General features: G+C 46.2%; 1 protein-coding gene across 2 annotated transcripts in view; it reads right to left on the minus strand.

Annotated features, from left to right (window-relative positions):
• Slco3a1 (solute carrier organic anion transporter family member 3A1) overlaps nucleotides 1–24,394 on the minus strand; it is a 289,188-nt gene that overhangs the window by 216,247 nt on the left and 48,547 nt on the right. For both annotated transcript variants that reach the window (XM_010621010.1, XM_010621009.2), the window contains exon 2: nucleotides 13,018–13,483. In XM_010621010.1, coding sequence (XP_010619312.1) covers nucleotides 13,018–13,483 — 466 coding nt within the window. The remainder of the gene's footprint in view (nucleotides 1–13,017; nucleotides 13,484–24,394) is intronic.

The raw sequence follows: 24,394 nt of genomic DNA on the forward strand, positions 1-24,394 counted from the left end.
TTTACATGTGTGTGTGTGTGTGTGTGTGTGTGTGTGTATGTGTGTGTGTGTGTGTGTGTGTGTGTTTCTACACTGAAGGCACAACCAGCAGGGCAAACAGAGGAGATAACCAGAAGAAAAGAATGAGGGGGTGCAGGACAGCAGATGGCAAGGTGGCCCCCTCAGGCAGTCCCTCCATGACTTACCGGAAGCCACTGCCCTTTACCCAGCTGTGGCAAGTCCGGCTGTGGCAAGTTCCACAAATGGCTTCTTCTCAAAATACCCAGATACCATCCCTTCTTTTCCTATGCTGGGCAAGAGGCTCTGTGATGGATTTCTAGCTCAGATATTACAGCGCATGGGGTTAGCACTCAGCATTCAGGAGGAACAGGGTCTGCCTGAGGCCCTTTCCCAAGCAGGTGCAGAGCGCCAGCTTCTCTGCTCTGGCAGCAGCTGTTTTAGGGGGAAGTCAGTGTGTCTCTGAAGGGGACTGAGTCATTACATTTACAAACTATTCCTGAGCACATCTGGTCAATATTTCCCAACTCCACACCTACAAATGCAGATATATGTGTGAACCTGGTGTTTCCTTTTGCCCTCTTGATGCTTCCAAAGCTGATTTTTTAAAACAGTTGCTGACAGTTTTCTGGGAAGCAGGGGAGAAGTCAACAGGAAAGCACGTTTGGAGCACAGTTTCCTTGCACTCAAATCCCCAAGCTGTACTTACTGGATGAGTTACTTGATCTCCATAATCCCATTTTCGTCCTCCAACAGGAGATGATAAATCCTAACTTAAATATGTACTTTAAGAATTCTACCAGATTATATATGTAAATGACAGCACAGTTTCTGGTACACACGCAGTGCCTAATTAATGTCAACTGAGGGTGTTTGCACTTTACACAGGTATTGGTACATGGCAAGTTCTCAACTTGGTTGAGTGAATAAATGAGATGTAGATATACTGAACATCTCTATTTGTTAAAACAAGTCAGGTTATTTTAACAACCTCAAACATATAATACTATAATCTTAACATACAAATTGTTATTAATATATAAAACCACATAGTTAGTTATTTTTCATGTAATCAAATCAAATCAAATCCCATGCAGATTCACTGGAACTTCTGCGGCAAAAGTTCCCCACTAGGATGAGATGGTCCAGGTTCACAAACATCCAGAAACTGCTTTGGAGCGGTGGCAATGAGAAGGACAACTTGGTAACAGCCACACAGGGCACAGGGGGCCTCATCAGTGGAAGCTGTAAAGTTCTAGGAGAGAGGAGCTGAGAGCCTGTGGCCCAGCAGTGAAGGGACGAGCAGAGGGGACAGGAAGTGAGAGGCCAGGCAGGCTCAGGAGCCGCACCCCTGACAGGTGGCAGCTTTCCACACAGGGAGTAAGGACAAGATGAGTCCATGACAAAGCCACCTGAGAAGGAAATCAAGGAGCTGGATTTTGGACTTCCTGAGCTTAACGCACCAAAGACACTCAAAAAAGCTAGTTCTAGGCTGCACACACCCATTTGCACAGCATATTCACAACCGCCAAGAGCTGGAAACAACCCAAGTGCCCATCTGCAGATGAGTGGACAAGTGAAACTGGGTATATACATTCAGTGGAATATTACTCAGTCTTAAAAAGGAAGAAATGTGCTCAAATGCTGTACCATGCGTTATGCTAAAGGAAGTAGGCCAATCACAGAAAGGCAAATGCTGCATGATTTGACTTTTAGGAGGTACTCAGGGTCATTACCTTCACGGCAGCAGAAAATGGAATACTGGTTTCCAGGAAGAGGGAAACATTCTGGAGACCTACTGAACAAGGTGAATATACTGATTCTTATTCTTTAAAACAGTTAAGACAATCAGTTTTTATCACCTGTATTTTATCACAATTTTTCCCCCAAGGGCTGGAACATGAGTGGGAGGAGCTAACTCCATATGAATTTCTGGACGGAGCACTGGGCCCCTCGGTCAGCGTTTCCCCCGAATACTCTCTCTCCACTCCTCTGGGTCATGTCATTTTTCTATGGGCCACGAAATGAGCTTCTGAAAGTGTGGCTTAGAGACACACAGTGGGCAGGGTGTCCAACTACCCCATCATCACGCCCTTGGGGTACATGAGGGCTGCCCAGAGGCCAACACACAACCACCTCTCCCTGCTCACAGAGCCCGAGTGCAGGGCCAGACAGTGCTGGAGGCTCATTGTCTGGTATGGAAATGTCTTCAGCATCACAGTATTTCAGCTTGCAGATCTCTACTTCTTTAGTTTTCCTGTCTCCTATGTTCATCATGAAGTCTCCCTTACCTTTGGCCCTTCCATGTTTGTCCTGCCTGTGGCCTGCAAGTTTATAAAAATCACTCTGGAACTTCACAGAGGAGCAATTCAGTTTCACAGAAAATGGGAGCAAAAGAAAAAAACTCAAGTCCATGTTGCATAACTACAGTGAATGTGCACCGGTTAAATGCTGCTAGGCCTGGAATGTAAACAAAACCGTCTGGTGAATGAGTTTCTCTCATTTTCCTACAGGGAGATGTTGAAAACAGCTCAGGTGGTTCTATGTAGGAGCAAAGCTTCGTCTGATGAGAGTTCTCAAACTTCCCATGGAGCTAGGTGCTGAGGATCCTCGGTCCTCCTGAGCCCAAAAGGCCCTGCTAGTTCATGTTTAACTGCTGAAATGACAGCGTGCCCCCGGTGTATACTATGCAAAAAGCAGAAGCATGCATAAATAGGTAGCTGGGTTAAGTCCGTTTCACACTTGTAACATACTTGGGTGTCATTTTATTCTGGTGGGGACAGAATCATGTGTGGGGATGGGAGAAGGGGTAGAAGAATACTGTGGAAAAGATGTGACCCCTGGGATAATAGACCGGGATTAGAATGCAGAGCTTGCCACTGGCGAGCTATATGATTCTAAATGAGTGGTTTAACCCCTTCTAGCTTCAGCTTTTTTCAACCCATACAAGAAGCAAAACAACCTCTATCTCCTGGGCTTTTAAAAGAAGGGTATGAGACAGCCCCCCAAGGAAGCACCCATTTCCTGTGTCTATCATAGCTGGAAACCGTCCCTGGGGTGGAGTGTGGTACTCAGTGTTATTTATGGTCATCAAATATACATGTGCTTAATGCACTTGTTCACCTAAACAACTAAGCAACTCTTTTGTTTGTGACACTGAGTCCAAAAATTAAATACTTGTTCACAGCCAGTATAAGGGCAACACTGAAAAATAAAATCAAACGCACTAATGGGGCAAGATTGCAATCTGTCATCTGGGTGGCTTTGAATCTTATCTTTAGCACCAGAACCACAGGTATTGATTGATATAACCTAAAACAATATAGTCCGTCCACCTGGATGGAGGTAAGACGGAGGCCAGTGAAAGCAAAATGATCCAGACTTAAGAATAGACAACTACTGGGTCTCAAAAGGTTCCAAGTGTCCATGCACAATTTCAGGATCTATTAGATCTTTGTAAACGTCATTAACAACTCACAAGGCAGGTGGGCAAATGGAAATGTTGTCAGGGTAATAATGTCTTGCTGGGAAAGGAAAGCAGTGAGAAATCAGAGCAATCACACCCATTGGCATCACACACTCAGAAAAATCACGGAGAAGGCATCAGCCCTTAGAGATAGACTAGGATGAGCCGAACGTTCTCTGTGCCTGAACTGAGGAGGGCACCAGTGTCTGAGCTGTTTGTTATCCATTAAGGAGGCTTCTCAAATGCAGCAACTGTCCCCAACAAGGTTCGCCAATAAAAATGTTGTCCAGCTCATTTGTGTCCTCAGATGACTCCCCGAGTCCCCCACAAGCAGACTTTGTTTTTAACTGGCCCCGAGAGGACCTCTTCTTAGGACACATGGAAAGTTTTGACTTAGACTTCAGATTCAACTAATGATCCCAATCCCAGTGCATTTTTTAAATGTTTTTGCCTTTAGAGCAACAATTTAAAAAAAGTTTTGATTTTCCTATCTGTGCATCAGTTCAAACCAGCACAGAAAATTGCTGAATATTACTCAAAACACCCACAGTCAGGCTGAAAGAAGGGATGGAAACTTTTCAGCCCCAGAGGAATTTCTCGTGGGGAGTGGAGGAAGGCAGCGGCAGGGTAAGAGGAGGGCCAAGGAGTGTCTCCCATGCTGCTGGGAATGTGTTCTGACTTTCCCCGCACTGTTGCCCAAGCCACGCTGCACTGTTTCCTGTTGTAAGTACACTAGCTCTCCAGGGGACAAATCAAGTTAAGAGCTGAACAGTGAGCAGCATTCCAGTTTCCGAATGCTACTTGTCACTCTCTACAGCTTATCTCTCCCCCAACTGCCTGTCATTGAGGTCTGTCCAACATTAGCACCTTCCGTGCTTTTAACCTTTTTGGGTCATAAGCCTGGTTGATAATCCCGGTCAAAGCTTTCTCTTACAGAAGGACACATGCCCACGAATCCCCAGCCAGTTCTAGAAGGGTCTGGATCACCCCACCCCAACCCACCTCCAAGGGTTCTCAGCTTCAAGAAGCCCAGTTAAGTGGCCTTAATGAGTCCTGACATTCTCAACCTAAATTCTGTGACTCCCAACTTTAAAATAGTTTTAAGTTTTTATGCACGTCTGTGATCCACTTAGCGCTGTGGTATCTTCAAGTTGCATCTATATGTGAGCTAAAATAAGCATGTGTGTGCACGTGCATACACACACACTCTCTCTCTCTCCAGGCTTGGCAGGAGTGGTATGGCAAAACTGAATCGGGGATGGAACATATTCATTTAGCTTATTCATTCCTGACAATATGAAGTCATTAGAGGGAGTTAAGGTGGCTCTGGCAATCGCAGGCATGCAAAGGAGCCAGGCGTGGTTATGTTTTTTTTCCATTCAATAAACAGAACCACTGAATGAGCTGCATGTACTCCGCTCTGCCCACATACCCAATTTACTATTAACGCTTACTGTTCCTGCACAAAGCCTGCCACCAGGTTATTTTTCCATACTTTTTATTTTGGTGGAGGGAAAAGAGGTGGGGGAGGGGTAATTTGGGGGGGCTCTCAGTGTCTGACTTACAACTAAAATAACCACGAAATGATGACAGGAAAACTAAGCCAGAACTTGCCATTTAACTTTGCCCATTCATTAACAGGGTCCCTCGGCATTTTCAGTCACAACCCTGAACAGCAGCGGTGGCCTTCCCAAGGCCTGTTTGCATGACACTTTTGTGCTTTTTGCCCTTATCTTCTGGAAAAAGTCACAGCAAGACCAAAGGGCTAGTTTTCAGCTCACACTCAATCTGTCTGAGCTAACCTGAACTCTTAAAGAGTTTTTAGCAAATGTGAATGAGGCTGAAAATCCAAAAGATGTTCATTACCTAGATGCCCAAAGAGCATATTCTAGCACTTCTAGATTGACAAAATATTATCTAAAATGATTTGTATCATCTGTGATATGGAAAAAATTTGTACAGGTTGAGCATCCTTGGTCTAACGAATCTGAAATCCAACATGCTCCCAAATCCAGAACTTTTGGAGTGCCAAAACAATGCTCTAAGAGTTTCAGATATTGGAGCATTTGGAATCTTAGATTTTTGGATTAGGCCTGCTCCATCAGTATCATCTATGCAAATATTCCAAAATGTAAAGAACTCTGAAATCTGAACCTCATCTAGTCTCAAACACTTTGGATAGGAAATACTCAACTTGTAATGTATCAACTGATTAAAATGTAGGTGTATTTATATAGCATGATCTCTACTGAATATACACAAATAAAAAGGGTTTAAATGTATCTTAATATTGACAAACATTTTCTACAGGTACCCAGATTACAAATTATTTTATTATGCATTTGTTTTTTCTAATTTTAATAGCAAATTCATTTATAAAAATTGAACAAATATGCTGCCAAATTAAGAAGCAATATGTTAGAACCCAGAGGGTCATATAGTACATCACAATGGGGTACTGGCCGCATTCAAGGCTCCTCCAAATTAATGCTAATCACCTCCTCTACTTCCTGGGGCAGCACCAGCACTTCCTGTACTTTGCAAGGAGGGGGTCTGCAGGAAAAGAAGAGCCGGGAGGTTTAATCTTGGACTGAAGAGGTCGCAATTCTCAGTTCTGCAACGTGAATTACACCCCAGACTGAAAATTGGGATCCAAGGATTCTTATCAAAAGACCTGTTTCCACGTTTAGATAAGCCAATCACACCCGTGCTTTAATTTTGACCTCTGGAAATAGAGATGCATGACCCTAAAGAGGATGCGTGACCATCAGAGTTTACTGACCCCCAACATGGACACCGTACATCATACCTAGGGAATCTTGTGAGATGAACCCCAGACACTTCACTGACAAGGAAGTGAGCCCAGGGCAACTGGAAATGCAGCCAATACCCAGAAGGCAGGTACACGGAGAGGCCAGGATTCAAATCTCAAAACTGTTGGGATCTAGAGCCCAATTCAGAGACCCCCAACGTCCCCTAGGTGGTGAGCCCAGCAGCGATCCCATGAGCCATGGGGTGTGAATTTGAGCAGCTACAAATGAATAAGCAACACCTACCCGCCTTGGCAACGTGGACAAACCAGACAGCAGTATTTCCCAGCATGTTGCTAGCCACTCACTGAAAATGGCAAGTGACCAGTAGCTGGGACAGAAGGACTGGACCCTGGCCAAAATGAACTGACCACTTCTATTGTGTCATTTATTTTAGAAAAAGAAATTAATGAGAGAAACTTCCATAGTAATGACGTTACAGGAATATAATGAGCTAGGCTCGCTCTCCCAGGAGATGGCCATTAAATTATTTTTTTTCAGAAGAACTGCAGACATGTGTATTTGATCCATACTCGACCCATACTCTTTGGAGAGTTAAAACACATTTTATCCAATGTCAAGTAAAAATAAAAACTCATCAGAAGCAAAATAACTTTGCTCCCAGGGCTCTGAAAAGAAATTTGGTTCTCTTTGTTCGCTGGCTGGTATTCTTATGACCTTTGTACTAAACAAACACTTAGCAGATGAAATCTGAAAATAATTCTCTTTGCGTCATTAGCTGGAACATGGAGGGCTGCTCTGGGTTTCAATGTGCAATAAACAAAGAAACTATGACAGGTTCTTGTCTAAGATATGAGCTGCCTACAGGGCCCATGTCTCCCTCAAGGGCAGAGGGCCTCCTGCAAGAAGCCTTCCCCAAGAACCACTTCCTCTGGTCACTCTCATTCTTTCCAGAGCAGCCATTCTCAGGAGAAGCTGCCAGCCATTTCTCTGTGCTTCTGCATTGTCCTGTTTGTGTTGGTGCTGTATATGAGGGCATGTCTGCCAGATACAGTTGTACTACTCAAAATTACCCGCTTTCATCTCCATCCCAATCTGCATTTTTACAACTACATCATGCACATGGGAAACACTGGAGAGAAACCCCACACAGAGACACACACGAAGGAGTGCATACAAAACTCATGGGATCTCCATTCACTCTGTGGATTGCACCAATGTCAACTCTGGGTTTTGTAGGGAGTTCAGTTGGTTTTGCTTGTTTTGCAGTGCTGAGGATAGAACCCAGTCCTGCCTGCCATGCAAGTGCTCTACCTCTAAGCCAAACCCGTAGGCCAACATCCTGGTTTTGACACTGTGCTCCATTAGGCATAAGAGTAGCATCACTGGGGAACTGCATAAAGGGTACAGAGGACTTCCCTGTATTTAGCAATTTGTTTTTCTATAATTATTGCAATTTTAAAGGATTTTAAAGGAGCATAATAAGCTTTTGAAGCTATCACATCTACAAATAACTTGACATGACTTTGAAGGTCATTAAGGCTAAATGAAATCAGGTGGGTGAGTCTCGATCCAATCTGACAGTTATTCTCATAAGAAGAAGAAATTGGGGCAGAGAAAGCGACTTCAAAAGTGTGTGGCACAGAGGGACAACCACGCAAACAGAGAGCGAGGCAGTGGTCTTCTGCAAGCCACAGAGAGTGGCCTTGGAGGACACCAACCCAGACTGCGCTTCCAGAACTCTACGACAACACATTTCCACTGTCGAAGTCTCCTGAGTTCATGTTTTTGTTAGGTCTGGCCTAAGACACTGATATAATGCCCACACCCCCATTTGCCTAGATTTGTCCCCTGGTAATGAGGTCCCCAGTCTTTGACATACCTCTTTAAGAGGGAAACAACAAGCGTGGTAGAACCCCTTCAAGCAAGGATGGAAGTAGCACAGTAGAGCAACCCCTCCCTACTCCCCAGTAAGGCTGGTGCTCCAGGAAGTCAACAAGGTATAGAAGGAAGATCAGAAATTTGCATGGTATTCCCAGAGGGCAGGACCAAAGTGAGGGTGGGAAAGCTGTTAAGGAGTCATATTTCTAACACAACATGAAGAAAACTTCCCCATGGCACTGCAATTCAAAGTGGGATAAATGGCCATGTGACAGTGCAGTGTCCACATTGCCAGGGCAGAATACGGAATAAACAGCTGCTCTGCTCCAGAAGTCTAAGCCCTGGTCTGTACCCATCTCTATTTAAAGCACTGAGATAGGGACACAGTCTGTCTCTCTCTAGACCTTGACTTGGACTACTAGCTACAGCCACCCTCTCTCTCTATCCTACCCCCAACTCTCCCTTCTGTGTTGACACTCATTTTCTGTTGTGGTTTTTATTTGCATGTCCTCCCAAAGCCTTGTGGGCTCACAGGCAGGGGCTTTTTTGGATTATGGGTGCACTGTGGCTGATTTGCTGTCAGGAGGTGGGCTCTGGTTGAAAGAGGTGAGTCACTGGGGTTGTGGACTAGAAGGGTACATTTCTCTCCCTGGCTCTTCCTTTCCCTTTGTCTCCTGGCCACTCTGAAGGTGAGCAGCTTTTCTTCCAACATGCTATCCTGCCTTGGACCCAGCTGACTATGGACTGAAACACTGCTAAATAAATCCTTTCTCCCTGTGTAGGGTATTTTGTCCCAGAAGAAGGAAGGTGACTAAGATATTCTCTGTGCCCAAAGTACCTCTCTTCTCAGATTGGAGGCATAGTGTGTCTGCCCACCTCTCTGGCTCCTATGGCTTTTATTTCCTGAAGGCTTTGGGCTGTCCTGTGCAATGCCCTGGCTTGCTCCTGACTTGCTTCCATCCCTACTTGTGCACAAATCTTAAATGCACAGGGAATGAGCACCTCTCTCAGACTGAGAGCCCAAAAATGGGATAAACGGCCATGATAAACCTTACCCACATTAATGATCCTGGCTAAGAAAACTAACCTCTAAGTACCACAGTTTATCTGTCTGCTTTATTTATAACAGCAAAAATTTGAAAGTTCACTTCTAACAATAGAGCATTAATTAATATGAAATATATTCATATGGGACTGTTCAGTATGTAGCAATGTCACAGAATATTTAGTAATGTGGAGAAATGTTCATGAAATATTAAGAGAAATGAAATTACAAAATACTATCCATTATAAGTGCATTTCCTTTTTTTACCTGGTACCAGGAATTGAACTTAGGACCTTGGGCTTGCCAGGGAGGCGAGGTGCTACTGAGCTAAATCTCTGGCCCATACAGAAAAGCATACTAGTAAAGGAAGAGAGACTAAAATTACACACATCATAAAGCTAGGAGTAAATATTCTCTATTCTTTTCATATTTCAAAAAATTGCCCATAGTAAATATGTAATGCTTTTAAACTAGGAACAAAGATATTTTTAAAATCCTTACTCCTACCATTTCAATTTTTTCCTGATTAAAAAAAAAACCCACAATGTCATAAGCTAATAAAGGACACATTAAAGGAAGTCCATTACATCATCTTATTTATGCTTTCATAAAGAGTAAGAACTTGCCATAGTTTGAACATGGAGAAGTAAAAAGGTCAGCTAAGAAAACTGGACTAATTGAAGGTCACATCATGAAGCTAGAGACATGACTAGACTCCCAAAGGATCAATTCTTGAACCCCAGTAGGGACCAAACATTTTCTACTGCCACCCTGCCCATCCAGTTCCCCTCGGAACAAAGCACGCCACGCGCCACCCACAGGTCATTATCTGGCCACCCTGTCAGGCTGAGCTCCACATGGTGCTACACTGAAAAAGCTGCCAGCATAGCTGAGGCCCCATTCATCCAGTTTTGTCCCTTGGTAATGAGCTCCCCCGCTCCCTCCTCCTCACACCGGAAAGGATTGGACACAGAGATTAGCCAGCCAGAGAAGCCCCATGTGAATGGCCCGTCCAGCAACCCAGGAATTTGGCTATGGCTCGGCCACAAGAGGCCAAGGCAAACAATTATTTCAGTGGGAAACATCAGCTTGACTCAGGACAGATTGCTTCATTATACCCTGGGTGTAGGGGTCTCTCCGGTGGCCACGGGTGTGCAGACAGCTGCCTTCTAGTGTCCTACTCTACTGGCCACCAGGGGCAGGTCTTCAACGCACACTGATCACTTTTCCCTCTGTGCACATGAAAAAGCCTATGTTTTACATTTGCAACCCGTTCTATTCCCAGTTCAGTGTCACACTGTAGGAAAGAGTTCACCGGCTTCTCTTGCACACAGATCATTCCACCCCAAGGGTTCGCATTTACACCTACGATCCCAGGGTCGATTCCTTCAGATATTCTTCCTCTTTGCAAAGAGTTAAGAGGCCATAATTCCTATCACTCTGTTCAGTGGGCTCCCCCAAATATTTTCTGAAGCAAAGCTAAATGACTGCAGGAACCAGCACCCAATTAGAGGAGACAAAGGCTGAAGCATTCTCATGATCACAAACATTTTTTTATGGCTTGTACAATAAACGAATGAGCCAGTTATTTTCCACACACACACACTATGGTCTCCTGAAATTGCTCCTGGAGAATTCAAACCGTGCATGGAATAAAAAAACTACCTATTGAGGCCAATCTGTGCAGCAGGCTTGCTCTCTGTTGCTCCCTCTACCCAGACCATGAAACCATTTCAGAGAGACTTAAAGCAGCTATCTCTCCACAGCTGTGTGCTGTTATGTTTTGGAGTCAGATCTGACAAGAGCTACCAAGAGGTCTACGCACCATGCAGACACTCAACCAACTCCTCAACTATTACAGAGGGAAACAGAGCCCAAGTAGAAGTAGGCTGAAATATTCTTCCTACCAAAGATTCCACAAATCCTATGGCGAAGACTCAGAATTCAGAACTCAGCCCTACTGTCCCTGCTGCCACTTCCTCCACCCCAAACCCAAACACCTCATCCTGCAGCTTTGCACACACAAACCTCCTCCCCTGGGGAAAAGCCAGGGCCTCGCTCACCAGCGGACCCTTCCATAAGAGGCAAGCTGGAAATCCAGGAAGCGTTTAGCATTGCTGAGACTTCAGGTGGAGTTGTGGGGGGATGGTCTTTCGACTAGATTCTGTCATCAGAGAGGAGCACTCAGTTTTTCACACTCCATTTCCATCCCTGTGCTGATTCATCTATTTGCTGTTATTGCTACTGGGGAAAAAGAAAAGAAAAGAAAAAGAAAACCTCCTCAGGGACCTAGCATGACATTGGTCAAGTCCCCGACCAACTGTGTGGTTGAACTCGGGAGACCTTTTGGCTACATGCTAGTCTGCCGTGGACTCATGCATGCTTTACACTGAAGCTTGAACAGCAACGAAAGATCAATAAGGACCCAGTGCCTGTCCACAGACACAATGGACATCCCTAACCATGAGGGAGGGGGCCAGCCACCTCTGCCCAAGCGGTACCCTCCATTACGCTGTGTTCCACAGCTAGGTCACGATGACAGGGGAGCACATCCTCCCCACCTGCCTCTCGAACCATCTGTCTGCACAATAGTGGTTCAATGAAAGCATCAATTCCACAGCCAGGATGGTCACAGAGAAAAACCGGCATTCTGGTGTGTCCAAGCCATGGGGTCTCCAAAAGCCTGAGCCCTGTAAGGCAGAAGCCTGGCAGATATGAAGCTATTTTTGTCAAATTCAGTTCAAATTCTGTTTTACCTGAAACCTACAGATTGTAATTAACTTTATACCTCAAGGCACACTCCCACTAGGCACGAAGCTTCCCCAGGTAGAGGTAATTTTCTCAAAGCTCAGCACTCAGGGGCTGGGGATTTACTGGAAGGATCCACCTGCCTTAGAACATTGATTATACCTGGGAGATAAAGGGTGGAGAAGCACAGCAGGCCAGCCCTCACCTCACACATGAGCATCCAGCAGTGCCTACCAGCAGCATCCCAGGGGACTTGGCCCCATGAGCAACTTCACTGTTGGTTTTTTTTTTTTTTCCTCCTTTCCATACTAAGGATAGGATCTAGGGCAGTCTCACATCCCCAGACATGTTTTATTTTTTATTTAGAGACAGGGTCTCACTAAGTCACTAAGGCCCAGGCTGGTCTTGGGCTTTCCTGTGATCCTTCTGCCTCAGCCTCACAGTGTGCTGGGATTACAGACTTGTGCCATCATATCCAGCTCCCTTAGCTGTTTCTTACTCTAGACCTGCAGGCACTTCTGTCTTTCCGGTATAAAATGGTAGTGCAAATTAACTTTAAAATATAAGCACATACTTCATCTCTTCTAAAAATCCAGTCCCGGAGTATACCCATGTTACTGAGAATACGCGAGTCACCAACTTCGAGTTATACCAAAGCGATGGCAATGCGATCGCCTTTCCTTCTTAGTTACGAAAAGACAACAGCCAGGCGATTCTTTTGATTCTTCAAAGCTGAGCTTTCCAATACGCGGACTTCATATATGCCTTGGTGACTAATTCCACACAGCCCAAAGCCCCCGGCTCTCAAGCAGTCAAAACGCACCACTCCTCCACGACCTCAACTTCCCCTGCAAGGCTGTTAAGGCTTCAGCCCACAGGAGCGCAAATTCTGCTGCAATTAGAATCACCTGCAGTGCTTTAAAAAAAAAAAAAAATGCTACCGCCTCAGATGGCACCTTCAATCAATGACACCAGCATTTCTGGGGTGCATCCCAGGCCTCAGTGTTTTCCAGAGACCTCCACACACGCACGCAGCCACCAAGAATGGTGGGTGCGTGGCAGACTGAAGTTCCCGCCACTCCAGTGCGCACAGATGGGGCAGCTCCTACCTATGTAGAGCGAGGAGTCCTTCCTCCGCACGTGGTCGTCGATGTAGGAGACCCCGAGGGGCTGCACGGGGGTAGCACCGATGCCCAGGAGCACCTGGGCCCCAATAAGCAGCAAGTACATCATGTTGGTGGCCGTGCGGTTGCGGCAGATGAGGTCGGGGTCCGGGCCCTCGTTACCGCCCGAGCCGTTGGCAGCACAGACGTCGCGGCCCTCTGCGCCCCAGCGGATCTCGCCCGCCTCATACTTGTACTGGTGCGTGAGGAACTCGGGCAGCGCGGACAGCAGCGCGCCCAGCGCCATCACGATGCCTCCGCAGCCGATGAGCCTCGGCCGGTGCCCGCGCGCCCCGAAGTAGCTCACGAAGAGGATGAGCGCCAGGTTCCCGATCTCGAAGCTGCTGGCGATCACGCCCACGTCTGCGCTCTGCAAGTTGAACCTGCGCTCCAGGGTGGTCAGGACGCTCACCTGGGGGTGGCAAAAGGAGACATTAAGGCTGGTGCAATGACCCTAATCCAAAGCTTAAAGAATTCTTCCCCAAGGGTAAAGAGGACTTTGTCAGCACTTATTTCCAACTCGGAAAGTTCTGTTTCTCCTCTGGAAGCACTCCAAGCCTTGCACCTGCCCACCATGGACGCCTGAAGCCCCACAAAAGTCCCGAAATATGGTTTACACACACTCCCAGGTAGTCTACAGATCAAGGCCATGCTGGGAGGGCACCAGACTCAGCAAAACCCACCAAAAGAAAATAAAAACGAGCAAAAACCACACAGTAGAAGGCATGCGCTGGATTTGCTCAGTAGGGTCCTCACTCTCTACTCCTTGTGGAAATGTGGGTTTCCCCTAAAGGCCAGCAGGTAAACATCTCTGATTGCTCTAAGCATTACAGCCCTGCCAACGACCCCCAGATGCAGGATTGTTATAATTTACCTCACCTCGGTATTCTTGTCTGTCCTATATTTGTTTAACAACTGTTTGTGGAACATCTGCTGTTTGCCTAGCAATGCCTGAGACAGAAAGGATAGAAAAAAATGAGACAGAGCCGCCACCTGGCCTTCGGAAGCCCTGGCAGGAAGGTACCATGTCCCCAACTGTAACAGTGATGGAAGTGACATTCATGATGCGAAGTGTACACTGGCGACCACGAGGAGATGCACTACCAGAGGGCTTGTGGAGGAGGAGGGAAGAGGAGGTGGCTTCCCTGCCACGTCTGCAGTCTGCGGGCTCCACGAGGGTGTTACATGCAGGACAAGTGTCCCTGTCGGGAGATCCGGCAGCTGAGCGAGGTCCTCACTGGCAGGGAAGAGCCAGGCAAAGGGAAGAGGAGAGCAAATGTTGATTCTGTGGCAGGTGGGATGAGGGCGGGTTATAAGGAGCTGCAACTGTCACCGTGAGGAATTCAGGCAACCCTAAGAGGTGTATAGAAAGAATGCTTATTATGGAGTGAAGAAAACCTGGGTGAATCCCTGCCTTTCCTTAATCAGCTGTGATCTCAGTCGAATCACTTCACCTCTCCCAACCTTTATTCTGTGAAATAGGAATCGTGACATCCACCTGGGAGGTGCACGTGAAGGTTAGAAGTACTGTAGGGACGTCACGCAGCACAAGGCAGCCTCTCCTTCAAGAGCAGGGGCACACAGAGCAGCGGTGTGGCATGGGAGCGGGGGCGAAGCGAGGGCTCCGGGGCCAGTCCTCCTGGCTCTATTCTGACTGTGTCACTCTGTGTTTTGTGGCTTCTCTGTCTGCAAAAATGACTTTGAGAATGCTGCTTCCCGAAGCTGGTGCCAGCACTAAACCACACGTCCATGTAAATGGCAGGTAAGGGTTAGCAGAACGATGATCATTTTCTTCCTTTATCTTTGGTCACCAGGAAGCATTCAATCCTCTAAAAGCCTAAGGGCTACACCAGGGCAAGTGAAAGAGTGGATGAGTGTCAGCAGAGGAAACAACAGGGCTGTTCTTGGGAGAAGCCATCTGGCTGCAATGGAAATGAACAGGAAAAGATGGGAGAATATTTTCAGGAGCTGAGTTATATTTTAGGGCAACTGGGCTGGGTCTGCTGACCAATACTGAGGAAAGGAAGGGAAGCCACAAGGAGCTAGACTTCCATCCCATGTATAAATAGGGACAAGGTTCTAAATTTCCATGAGTGCACATGCAAACCCCTGTGATGTCTAGCATGCTCTACCTGCTCTATTATTCAAAGAACAGTGTAGCCAGCTCAATCCTCCCCGTCTCCTTTTCAATCACACACATTGAGACAGGTTCCCTGAGCCCAGGGATCCTCAATGCCACCTTAAGATTGGAAGCACATGGTTCGCAAAGAAACCTACAGGTGCATGGGCTCAGGAGGAATGGTGTACCTGACTCAGTTGGTCTGGGCAGCAGCCTGGGAGGTTTTTCAGGCTCTCCAGCTGATTCTAAGAAGGGTAAGAAGCACATTGCTAATGCATAGACACCATGGTGGTCTCTCTGTCAGCATGGGTTGTGGGCCAGCTCTACACAGCAGTTGTGACACCTAAGTACTCCTTGTATCACCAGAGTTCCAACTGTGGTTCCTATTCTACTGTGCCTTTTTTTAAATGGTGCAACTAGGGATTGAACCTGGGCCTCAAGTGTGCTAGGCAAGTGCTCTTCGTACTGAGCTACATCATGGCCTTTCTATTGTGCTTTCAAATCAAGGCCAGCTCACAACTCATTCAGCCCTAGTGACATGAGTAGACTGTTATTTTTCAAATGCCAATCACTTCTCAGCCCTTTGGCTAAGATCAAGTGTATTTTTCAAATGCCAGTCATCTGCAGTTGCTGACAACACAAGTTTGGCTGGTCCTGACCTCATTAAAATGGCTTTCAGGTACCCTCAAAGATGTTCTGTCTGAAAGTTCTGGACAAAAACAAAAGCTTCCTATATTCCCATTTCTGTCCTAACACGTACCTATATAATGGAATACATCCTGTAACAGAAATTTAGAACAGGTACTGTGGCATAAGAGCAGACAGGATGGCAGCCTTTAGGTTAGGACATAGGTCCTGTGGGGTTTTACCCAGGCTATTGTGCTGGGTCTCAAGAGATGCCCAGGGGTGGCTGGATACATAAATGGGGGCAGGGGAGAGCCTGGGTCCCCTGGGTGCAACAGAGTCATCCTGAGCAGTCTGATAATGTATTCATTAACTTCCTGCTGCTCTGAAAAAATAAGGCCAACAATTTAAAGGAGGAAAGTTTTATTTCAGCTCATGATCAACGGAGGTTTGAGTGCTTGATCACCTGGTGGTGCTGTTTAGAGTCTGCTGCGAGACAAAACATCACAGGAGCAGTACATGGTGGAGAAAAGCAGCTCACCTCCTGGTGAGGAAAGGGTGAGGGTGGGGAAGCCAGGGTCCCAAGGTCCCTTTCATGGGCCCACCCCCAATGACCTAACTTCCTCCCATTAGGCCCCTTGTCTTAAAGCTTCCACTACCTCCCAACAGCACCCCAGGCAGGGGTCTGAGCTTTTCACACGCAGGCCCTTGAGAGATATTTAAGAGCTATACCTTAACAGGTGAGTCTGCAGCCAGATGACCTTCACTGGTGGTGAAGGGCAATAAAATGGGAGGAAGCATCAAAGCCCAAGTCACATTTTATTTCTGCCACCAGGTATAATGACATACACACTAGCCAGAAGATCTGAAACATGATAACTGTTTCATTCAGCAGCTGTGCCCATCATAAAATTCCACACAGGTGTGCACGTTCACGACGACAGATAAGGGTGGTGGGGACAGAGACAGCTGTGAGCAAAGCACAAACCAATCAGTTCTTCTAGAGCTGGATCAATGCCTGTAGCTCTTGGTCCTGCTCAAACCTGCTCTTTGCTCTTTACGGAGCAATCACAGCGAGACAGGAAGTAGCAAGGTCTTTCCCTGCTTGACCTGTGACCTGAGAAGGCCACAGGGGACAGTTGTCTGGGTCTATAGTTAAGTTACACAAACATTCTGAAAGGATATTTTGTGGATCAATTAGATCAGAGGCTAATATCTTCACTCATTTAAAACACAATTTTGAGAAGATGGACTAATTAAGTATGTATGAGGCCAGAAAGCCCACTTGTGGCTTTTATGTGGCAGTGAACAATTCAGCAATGAGGGAGCTGCATGCCAAAGGGAGCGGTTGCCTTTACTTAGTGGGTAACAGTGCTCATGGAAATATCTTAATAATTAGAGTCAAAGGGTTGGCGGCTCCAGGAGAGGGAAAGAGGCACCTGGGCCAAGCAGAAACTAGATATTAAACTAGAATGCAATATTTATCAGGTTTCTACTAGCTTAATGCAAAGGGAAAATGCTTGAATTTCAGTATCTTCTTTGTTAAAAATATAGATTCCCAAACCCTGAGATGCAACCTGGGAACATGAGGAATTTTAGGGTTTTCTTGTTTGGTTTTATGTGTGGTGCTGGGGATGAGAACTGAGGGCCATATGCACGCTGACCAAGCCCTATACCACTCAGCCACACACCCAACACAAGATTGTACAGAGATCCCTGGGTCTCTGATGCCTGGTTGGGGCTAAACACCCCCAGTCTTCCAGATATACCTTCACCATCAGTCTAGGGCAGTGATGGCAAAGCTTTGAGAGTCGAGTGCCCAAACCACAACACAAAACTCATTTAATGCTAAGTGCCACTGCTGCAATCAAATCAGAATACTGGGGTTTGAGTTTAGACAAAACAACTCATACATTAACATCTTTTGCCCTAAAGGAAAAACAACATGCATGCTATAGATTCACCACCACTGGTCTAGGGCTACATGTTCAATCTTTATTGGCAGCATAATCACTCACAGAGGGTATTAGAGTGCTATGCTGTAATTCCAAACTCCTGGGGTGGGGCCTGAGAATCTGCATTAGTAACAGGCTACCAGGAAATGCTACTGCTCCCTGCAACCCACTTTGAGAACCCTTCTCTATGGCTTTCCTCCCCTCTGCAGGCCATGCTCAGCCCCCGTTCAGGAGACGGAAGCGTTTTCAGTTAGGTGTGAATGGAAAGTGCCCAACAGGTGGACTTTGCCCCATGCTTTCACAATTGCTATAGGACAGGAAGTGCCCAGAGGCCTTGAGCGGATGAATATGAGCCCCTCCCATCCTCAAGAGGAGCCTTGGCAGGGGCAGGGCCATCAGACACTTATTTGATAAGAAGCTCAGGATTGCCTTCCCAGAGAAGAATCTGCTTTCTTACTCCACCTCGGGCAGTAGAGATGGGTCCAGTGGGCACCCGGAGGTCCTGCAGCAGAGCATCTAGCACACAGGTGCACACCCAAGAGCCAGGCTCATTGCTGGGGTGCAGGCTCACCGTGACTTCAAGAACCTCAGACTGCATTCCACACCATGAGTGCCTGCTTCATCGGTGGTGCAGAACATGCACAGTGACTACGATTAGGAGACAGACTGAAAAAGAAGCGGAAACAAGCAACACAGGAACAACACAGCCTACAACAGGGCATTCCCGAGAATGAGAACATACAAATGGCTGTATTTGGAGGAAAACAGATCTAGGAAGATTTTAACAGTGGTACCAAAAGGAGTATTCTGAGACAGAACTGCTGCGAAGGTCAGACCAAGGGCCAGCTTCGATGTGGAGGTCAATGGCCACAGGAGGTTCTTGAGCAGGAGCCACTCTTCAGCAACAGCCCAGCACTCTGCATGGCATGGAGTGAGGAGACTGCAGCCACTTCAGCAGTCCTAGTGAGCAGTGAGGCTCCAGCAGGTCGCTGCCAACATGAAATCAAGTGGCACCTGTGTAAGAGATACCCCGGAGGTCAAAGTCTACACAACTGGCCACAGACTGGAAGCATGGGATAGAGGAGGCAGATGCTAACAGGAGTCCAGGAGACATCACCCTCACTGTGCTCGTGGAAAAGACATGGGGTCTCCTCTCTCACAGGTTCCTGATCAAGGTTGGCACACTTTTTCTGTAAAGGGCCAGGCAGTAAATATTTTAGTCTTCTGGGCCACATGGTCACATTAACAACTCCTCACTCTGCCTTCATAACACAAAAGCAGCATCCACAGGCAATAAATAAAACAAGTGGATATGCATGAGCTGCAATAAAACTTTACTTATAAAAACACATAGCAGGCCAGGTTTGGCTCTCAGCCTTATATAGAATGTCAAACTACTGCTCTAGAAGTTTTCCATCAATTCAGTTTGGGAAATCACTTTAGCCCCTCAGTAGCAATGGTAACAAGTTTATGAAATACTCCCGTTACTAACATAAAAAAAATGTCATTCAAAAGCTGGGCATGGTAGCACCTAACTGCAAACCTGGCATTCAGGGAGGATGAGTAGGAGGATTGTAAGTGTGAGCCCAGCTAGGGCGACTTGTGAAAATGTTGATGATGTTTTTCAGTGCAAAGGCCCTGGCTTTAATCCCCAGCACCACTCCCCAACACACACACACACACACACACACACACACACACACACAATTTTAGTCACAACATTAATGCCAATTTCTGTGTGTGTGTGTGTGTGTATGTGTTTAAATCCCACAAAAGTAGTTTGCAACATAACTTCAGTGTTTTGTCAGATGTGCTAAGGACTTGTCTTCTTGTATGACATAGGGGGAAGAGGCTTAACTTCTTAAACTCAAGAAATCATTTCCCAACAATGAAGTAGCAATAGCAATTTCATCAGCAGAGAGAGGCACTTTTCATGGTTTTGTTTTTCATCTAACACTGCTCCATGCAGCGAATAATTCGGGGCACTGGGGAAATGATGTATAAAACACATTCACTTGTTAACTGCAGGATCCCGGGCCTGTAGAACCACTACCAGAGGATGACATGGGCACAGCCTCCTGTGACTACTAACGTGCCTCCCAAGTCCACTGGTGAAAGAGACATTTAGTCATTGCTGCTTTATTGCTTATACAATGATTTAGCCTCTATCAAGCTTACAGAATAAATAGGTATAATTTTAAAGCCTTCTCCTTTTAGAAAAGCAGAGTAAGATCTGTGTGTGGTGGTACATGCCTGTAATCCCAGCTACTCAGGAGGGTAAGGCAGAAGGATTGCAAATCCGAGGCCAGCTTCTGTCTCAAAATTAAAAATGGGCTTCAGGTGTAGCTTAAGGGTAGCGCACACCTGGCTTCCAGCCCCACTGCCACAAAAATCAAAGGAGAGTAAGCATGATTTGGAAGATCTCTGAGACCCTCACTCTGGCCTCTAGCACAGGCCAGTGGCATCAATGATAAAGAGTTTGCAAAGAAATCCTATTGCTAACATGGAAAAGTTATTCTCAGCATAGCTTCAATGCAAGATTCTTTTTTTAAAAATCTTATGCAAGTAATTTCAAGACAAGTTCAATTGCCTATCTGATGTGCCAAGGACATAGCTACTTACGAGGGTGTGAGAGCCCCACATTGGAGCTGTGGGTGACATGGAGGTGACAATTGTGCCCTCCTAGCTCATCACATGGTTCAAATCCAGGAGAGATGTGAGCAATGGTGGACCTGTAGCTGCGGGTGGACCTGGGGTTGTGAACATGCAAATGGCTGTCTCCAGCCTTGCAGTAGGATGTGGTGGGCTACAAGCTCTCTCTGCACCCTGGTCTTCAGCATGGACACTGCGGTTTTCTCTGACTTCCTTAAAGGAGAATGACAGTGTCAAAGGCCTTACCTTGGAAAGTGCTCCTGGCCTCTGTCTCTGAGACTCTTATCTCCATGAGGTCTGCCTTTCTCTCTACTTCATTATTTGCCTCTTCCTCAGACCACTTTTCCTCTATACCCCATTTCTTAGTTTCTTTCATCTTTCCCTAAATGGCCATAAAGTACAACAGAGGCATTTTTATTATTCCTTATATTCAGTGAATTTTTATGTTCAACTAATGCTAAGAGAATGTGGAATTTTATGATTCTCCTCTAAGAAAAAACCCACTTAAATATAATTGCTTCAAACTTGTAAATCTCATTGATTTCAGTCTGTAGCTCTTTGATAGGAAAACAGACTCTCCATCCAGAGTGGATACAGACAACTAGTAGAATCCTCTTCCACTCTGTACCTGAAGCAAGGTCATTATTGGATATTTCAGCATCACACTATCATTAATAGTTCGTATTTAAGCACCTTTCACATGACATTGTCAGACATCCACTCATACTTTGAGAACAACAGGAGTTAAATGAATTCAAGTGTAGAGGACCAGACATACATGATACAAAGAAAACCAGGGCAGTGCCCAAAGAAAACGCATAGTTGTAACCCAGCAACAGGGGAGGAGAATGACATCTGGCATGCTCAGGAATGGGGGTAGCATTAACTATAATCAGCATGTGCTAATTTCTTATGCCAGGGACAGTCCTGAGTGCCTCACACAGATTGGCGCATTTATTCTACATTGTGACTCCACGCGGTACAGAATGTTACCACCACATGTTTACAGATGAGGAACCTGGGCTGGAGAAGACAACTGTCCCTACTGATGGTTGCCCAGCTACTGAGCAGAAGAGCCAGACTGAAGCTCAGTTCCATGGCTCTCATGGCACCAAGTGACCAAGCACTTGCCCCCTGACTCAGAGATGGCCTGGATCCAATGATGGAGGCAAACGAGCACTACCAGGCAAGAAAAGACAGCCCCAGTACTGAACAAACCAAACTTTGCCGACCAAACAAAAATGAAACAAGAATTTAATGACTGTTAAAAATTATGTCAGAAGAAAAAGAGTTCTGGGGTCACAGGTAAGGTTTTAAACTCTGGTTTAAAGAGAAACAGCTGCCCTTACCACAAAACTTGAGACTCTTCCAAATGGTAACATCCATTCCAAATGGTAACATCCATCAGATTATGTTGTAGGATTTTCAGGAACACCCTTAACTTGAAACATTAAGGAAATTTAAGCACCCCCCAAAATTGTTCATACACACACACACACATATATATACACACACACAAGTACTTTGGTTTATGAACTTAATTCTTTCCGAGATTCTGGTAACAGAATTCATTCCATGATTCTGGTTACAACCAAACTGCAGGCATATGCGTACTGTGCTGTAACCAGAATCACGGGCCAAATTTTGCAGTTAAATTCATGAACCAATATATTACCATATATAAAACTTTCAAGAACAGTGGTTTAAGGCCAATATGAAAAATGGTGTTAACGAAATTCTAGGAAAACCTCTGCTTCTCATAGGAATTAATTTTGTTATTTTTCCTATCCTAACTACCTTGGAACCAAAGGCTAATAAACCACGTATTCATAACAGTATTCCCCCTTTTACTTTGCTTATTAAGAATCTCAGACCTAAACCTACACCCACGCTACAGCAGTGATGTGGGGTGTCATTTCTTTTTCTTTTTGGCTTCAATATTCTACTTATAACTGCACAGGAGCATACTGCTTATGAAATGACCTCTACCAGGCCAGAGAATAAATTCATCACAGTATATTCAAATCCCTCAAGAGAAAATTATCAGACAAGTCAAACCAGGATTTTCAGACAGGCTAAATCCTAGATACCAAGATAAATCTACTTCTACCTAATTATATTCTCTTGGAAATGATCCCCACAAATACGCTGATAAGAGAGAAGTACAATTACTGAAGCCAGGTGTAAGAGAAGCACAGGTCAAAACAAAATAGCATCCACCTATGCACAACATTCCAAAGTTTCCGGGAGAACAGGGAAGTCTAATATTGGCATCAAAGCAGTAAATGAAACAGCCACACACATTAGAAGCTCAGCACATTAACCTGGATGTGGATCCTTTTGCTATGGTTTCCATGCATCTCAGGCCCAACACACACTCATCTTCTCCGAAGACAGCTGGTGCTCAGTTCTGGGACCATCAGATCCCACTGTTAAAGTTCATGGTGATGATGGTCTAGCCTATTGCTTGAAAGCTGTTAGGAATAGCTTGAAGCCCAAGCAGTGCAACAGTAAGCCCCTAGGTCACACACCTGGATGACAGGAGTGTCTCCCAATGCCCTGCTCAGCCCTAATCTCCCCGTGTTAGCAGAAAAGTAGACAAATGTACCTGCTTTCCCTTCTTCCCAAGTAAAACAGTTCACTGCCTCTTGAATGCTTGTTGCCAGTTCAGTGTCAGCAATGCAACGGGTACCAAAATGAGGTGTGTGCTACCGAAAACGGAAGTGGAGAGGTTAACATCAGTGCTGCTGTGAAGACAGAGCTCTTCTTGCTGGAGCCAGAGGTGGGACCCTCTGCAGACAAACAGGGCAAAGAGCAGAGCTCCTCACCCTCTCCAGGATCCCTCTGCTCACCCCACCCCTTCCAAGCTCCTGAGATCCTTCTTCATCCCTGTGCTTTCATTCCTTCCTCTTCCTTCTCACCCCTCTGCACTGGCTCCATTGCTACACTGTCCACATGCACACCCCATTCTTAGTCCTATAAAAGCAACTGAAAATAAAACACCACCTAGCCTCCCCCTTACCTTCTATGCAGCATTATAAAGACAGTCCTGTTCACTGGCAGACCTCCCAGCTTCATTCCTATGGCTACTGTGCTGTGGATGCAAGAAGTTGCTCTTGATAAAGGTCCTCAATGACCCCTGCCTTCTTTCATGCCTTGTTATTTTCCTGCCCTCATTACAATACCAGGTTTCTCCATGGTCTCTGACATAGGTGACCTCCCTTACTTGTGGCAGCAAACTTAGCTGTCCTTGGTTTTCCTCGCACCTCCTTACCTGTGCCCTCTACTTCTCTTCTCTGGTTTCTGTGGCCAGAATTCTCCAGGCTCACATCTGACTGTATATCCTGATATTTTCCTGTCTGTCTCCTATGTGATGAGGACACCAGTCTCTTCCCTCAGGCTGCATGGCACCTTTGTGTCCCAGGTCCCCATAGCTGGTGACAATCAGCCTTCTACCTCCAAGTGGCCTGGCACCAGACTTCCCTGCACAGAGCTCTGCTCCTGCCACTTGCCCTGCTCTCCTGTCCCTTTCCTCCAGGATCATTGGTGCCTCACTCATCTGCCCAGCCTGGACCCAGAACCTGACAGCCCAGGGTCCCCCCTCCATCCAGTTCCCTGAGTCTTGCCACCCGTCCCCCTCTTCCAGACCCCACTGTACAGGACAGTTGCTCAGCACTACTCCCTGACACTTCTTCAGCAATCTTCCCTGCCTGTCCTCTCTCCTGCACCCCTCATCCCACCACCTCACTCAATCCCCACTAGTCATTTCTCTGCCTGTCACTCTGCAGTGACACTCACCGCAACCTAGAGAAGAGAAGCGCTGTCTTTAGGTGGCAGATCTGTTGCAACCTGTCCCCAAATGGGCCAAAATACCACCCGGACCACTCTCAGGTCACACACTGCTGCCACCTCCTCCCCCTCCCCCTCCTCTCCCTCCTCCCCGTCCTCTTCCTCCTTTCCGTTAGCCTGGGGC

This window comes from Fukomys damarensis, unplaced genomic scaffold, assembly GCF_012274545.1.
Source record: "Fukomys damarensis isolate Sample0158 unplaced genomic scaffold, DMR_v1.0_HiC HiC_scaffold_7, whole genome shotgun sequence".
Taxonomy (NCBI): domain Eukaryota; kingdom Metazoa; phylum Chordata; class Mammalia; order Rodentia; family Bathyergidae; genus Fukomys; species Fukomys damarensis.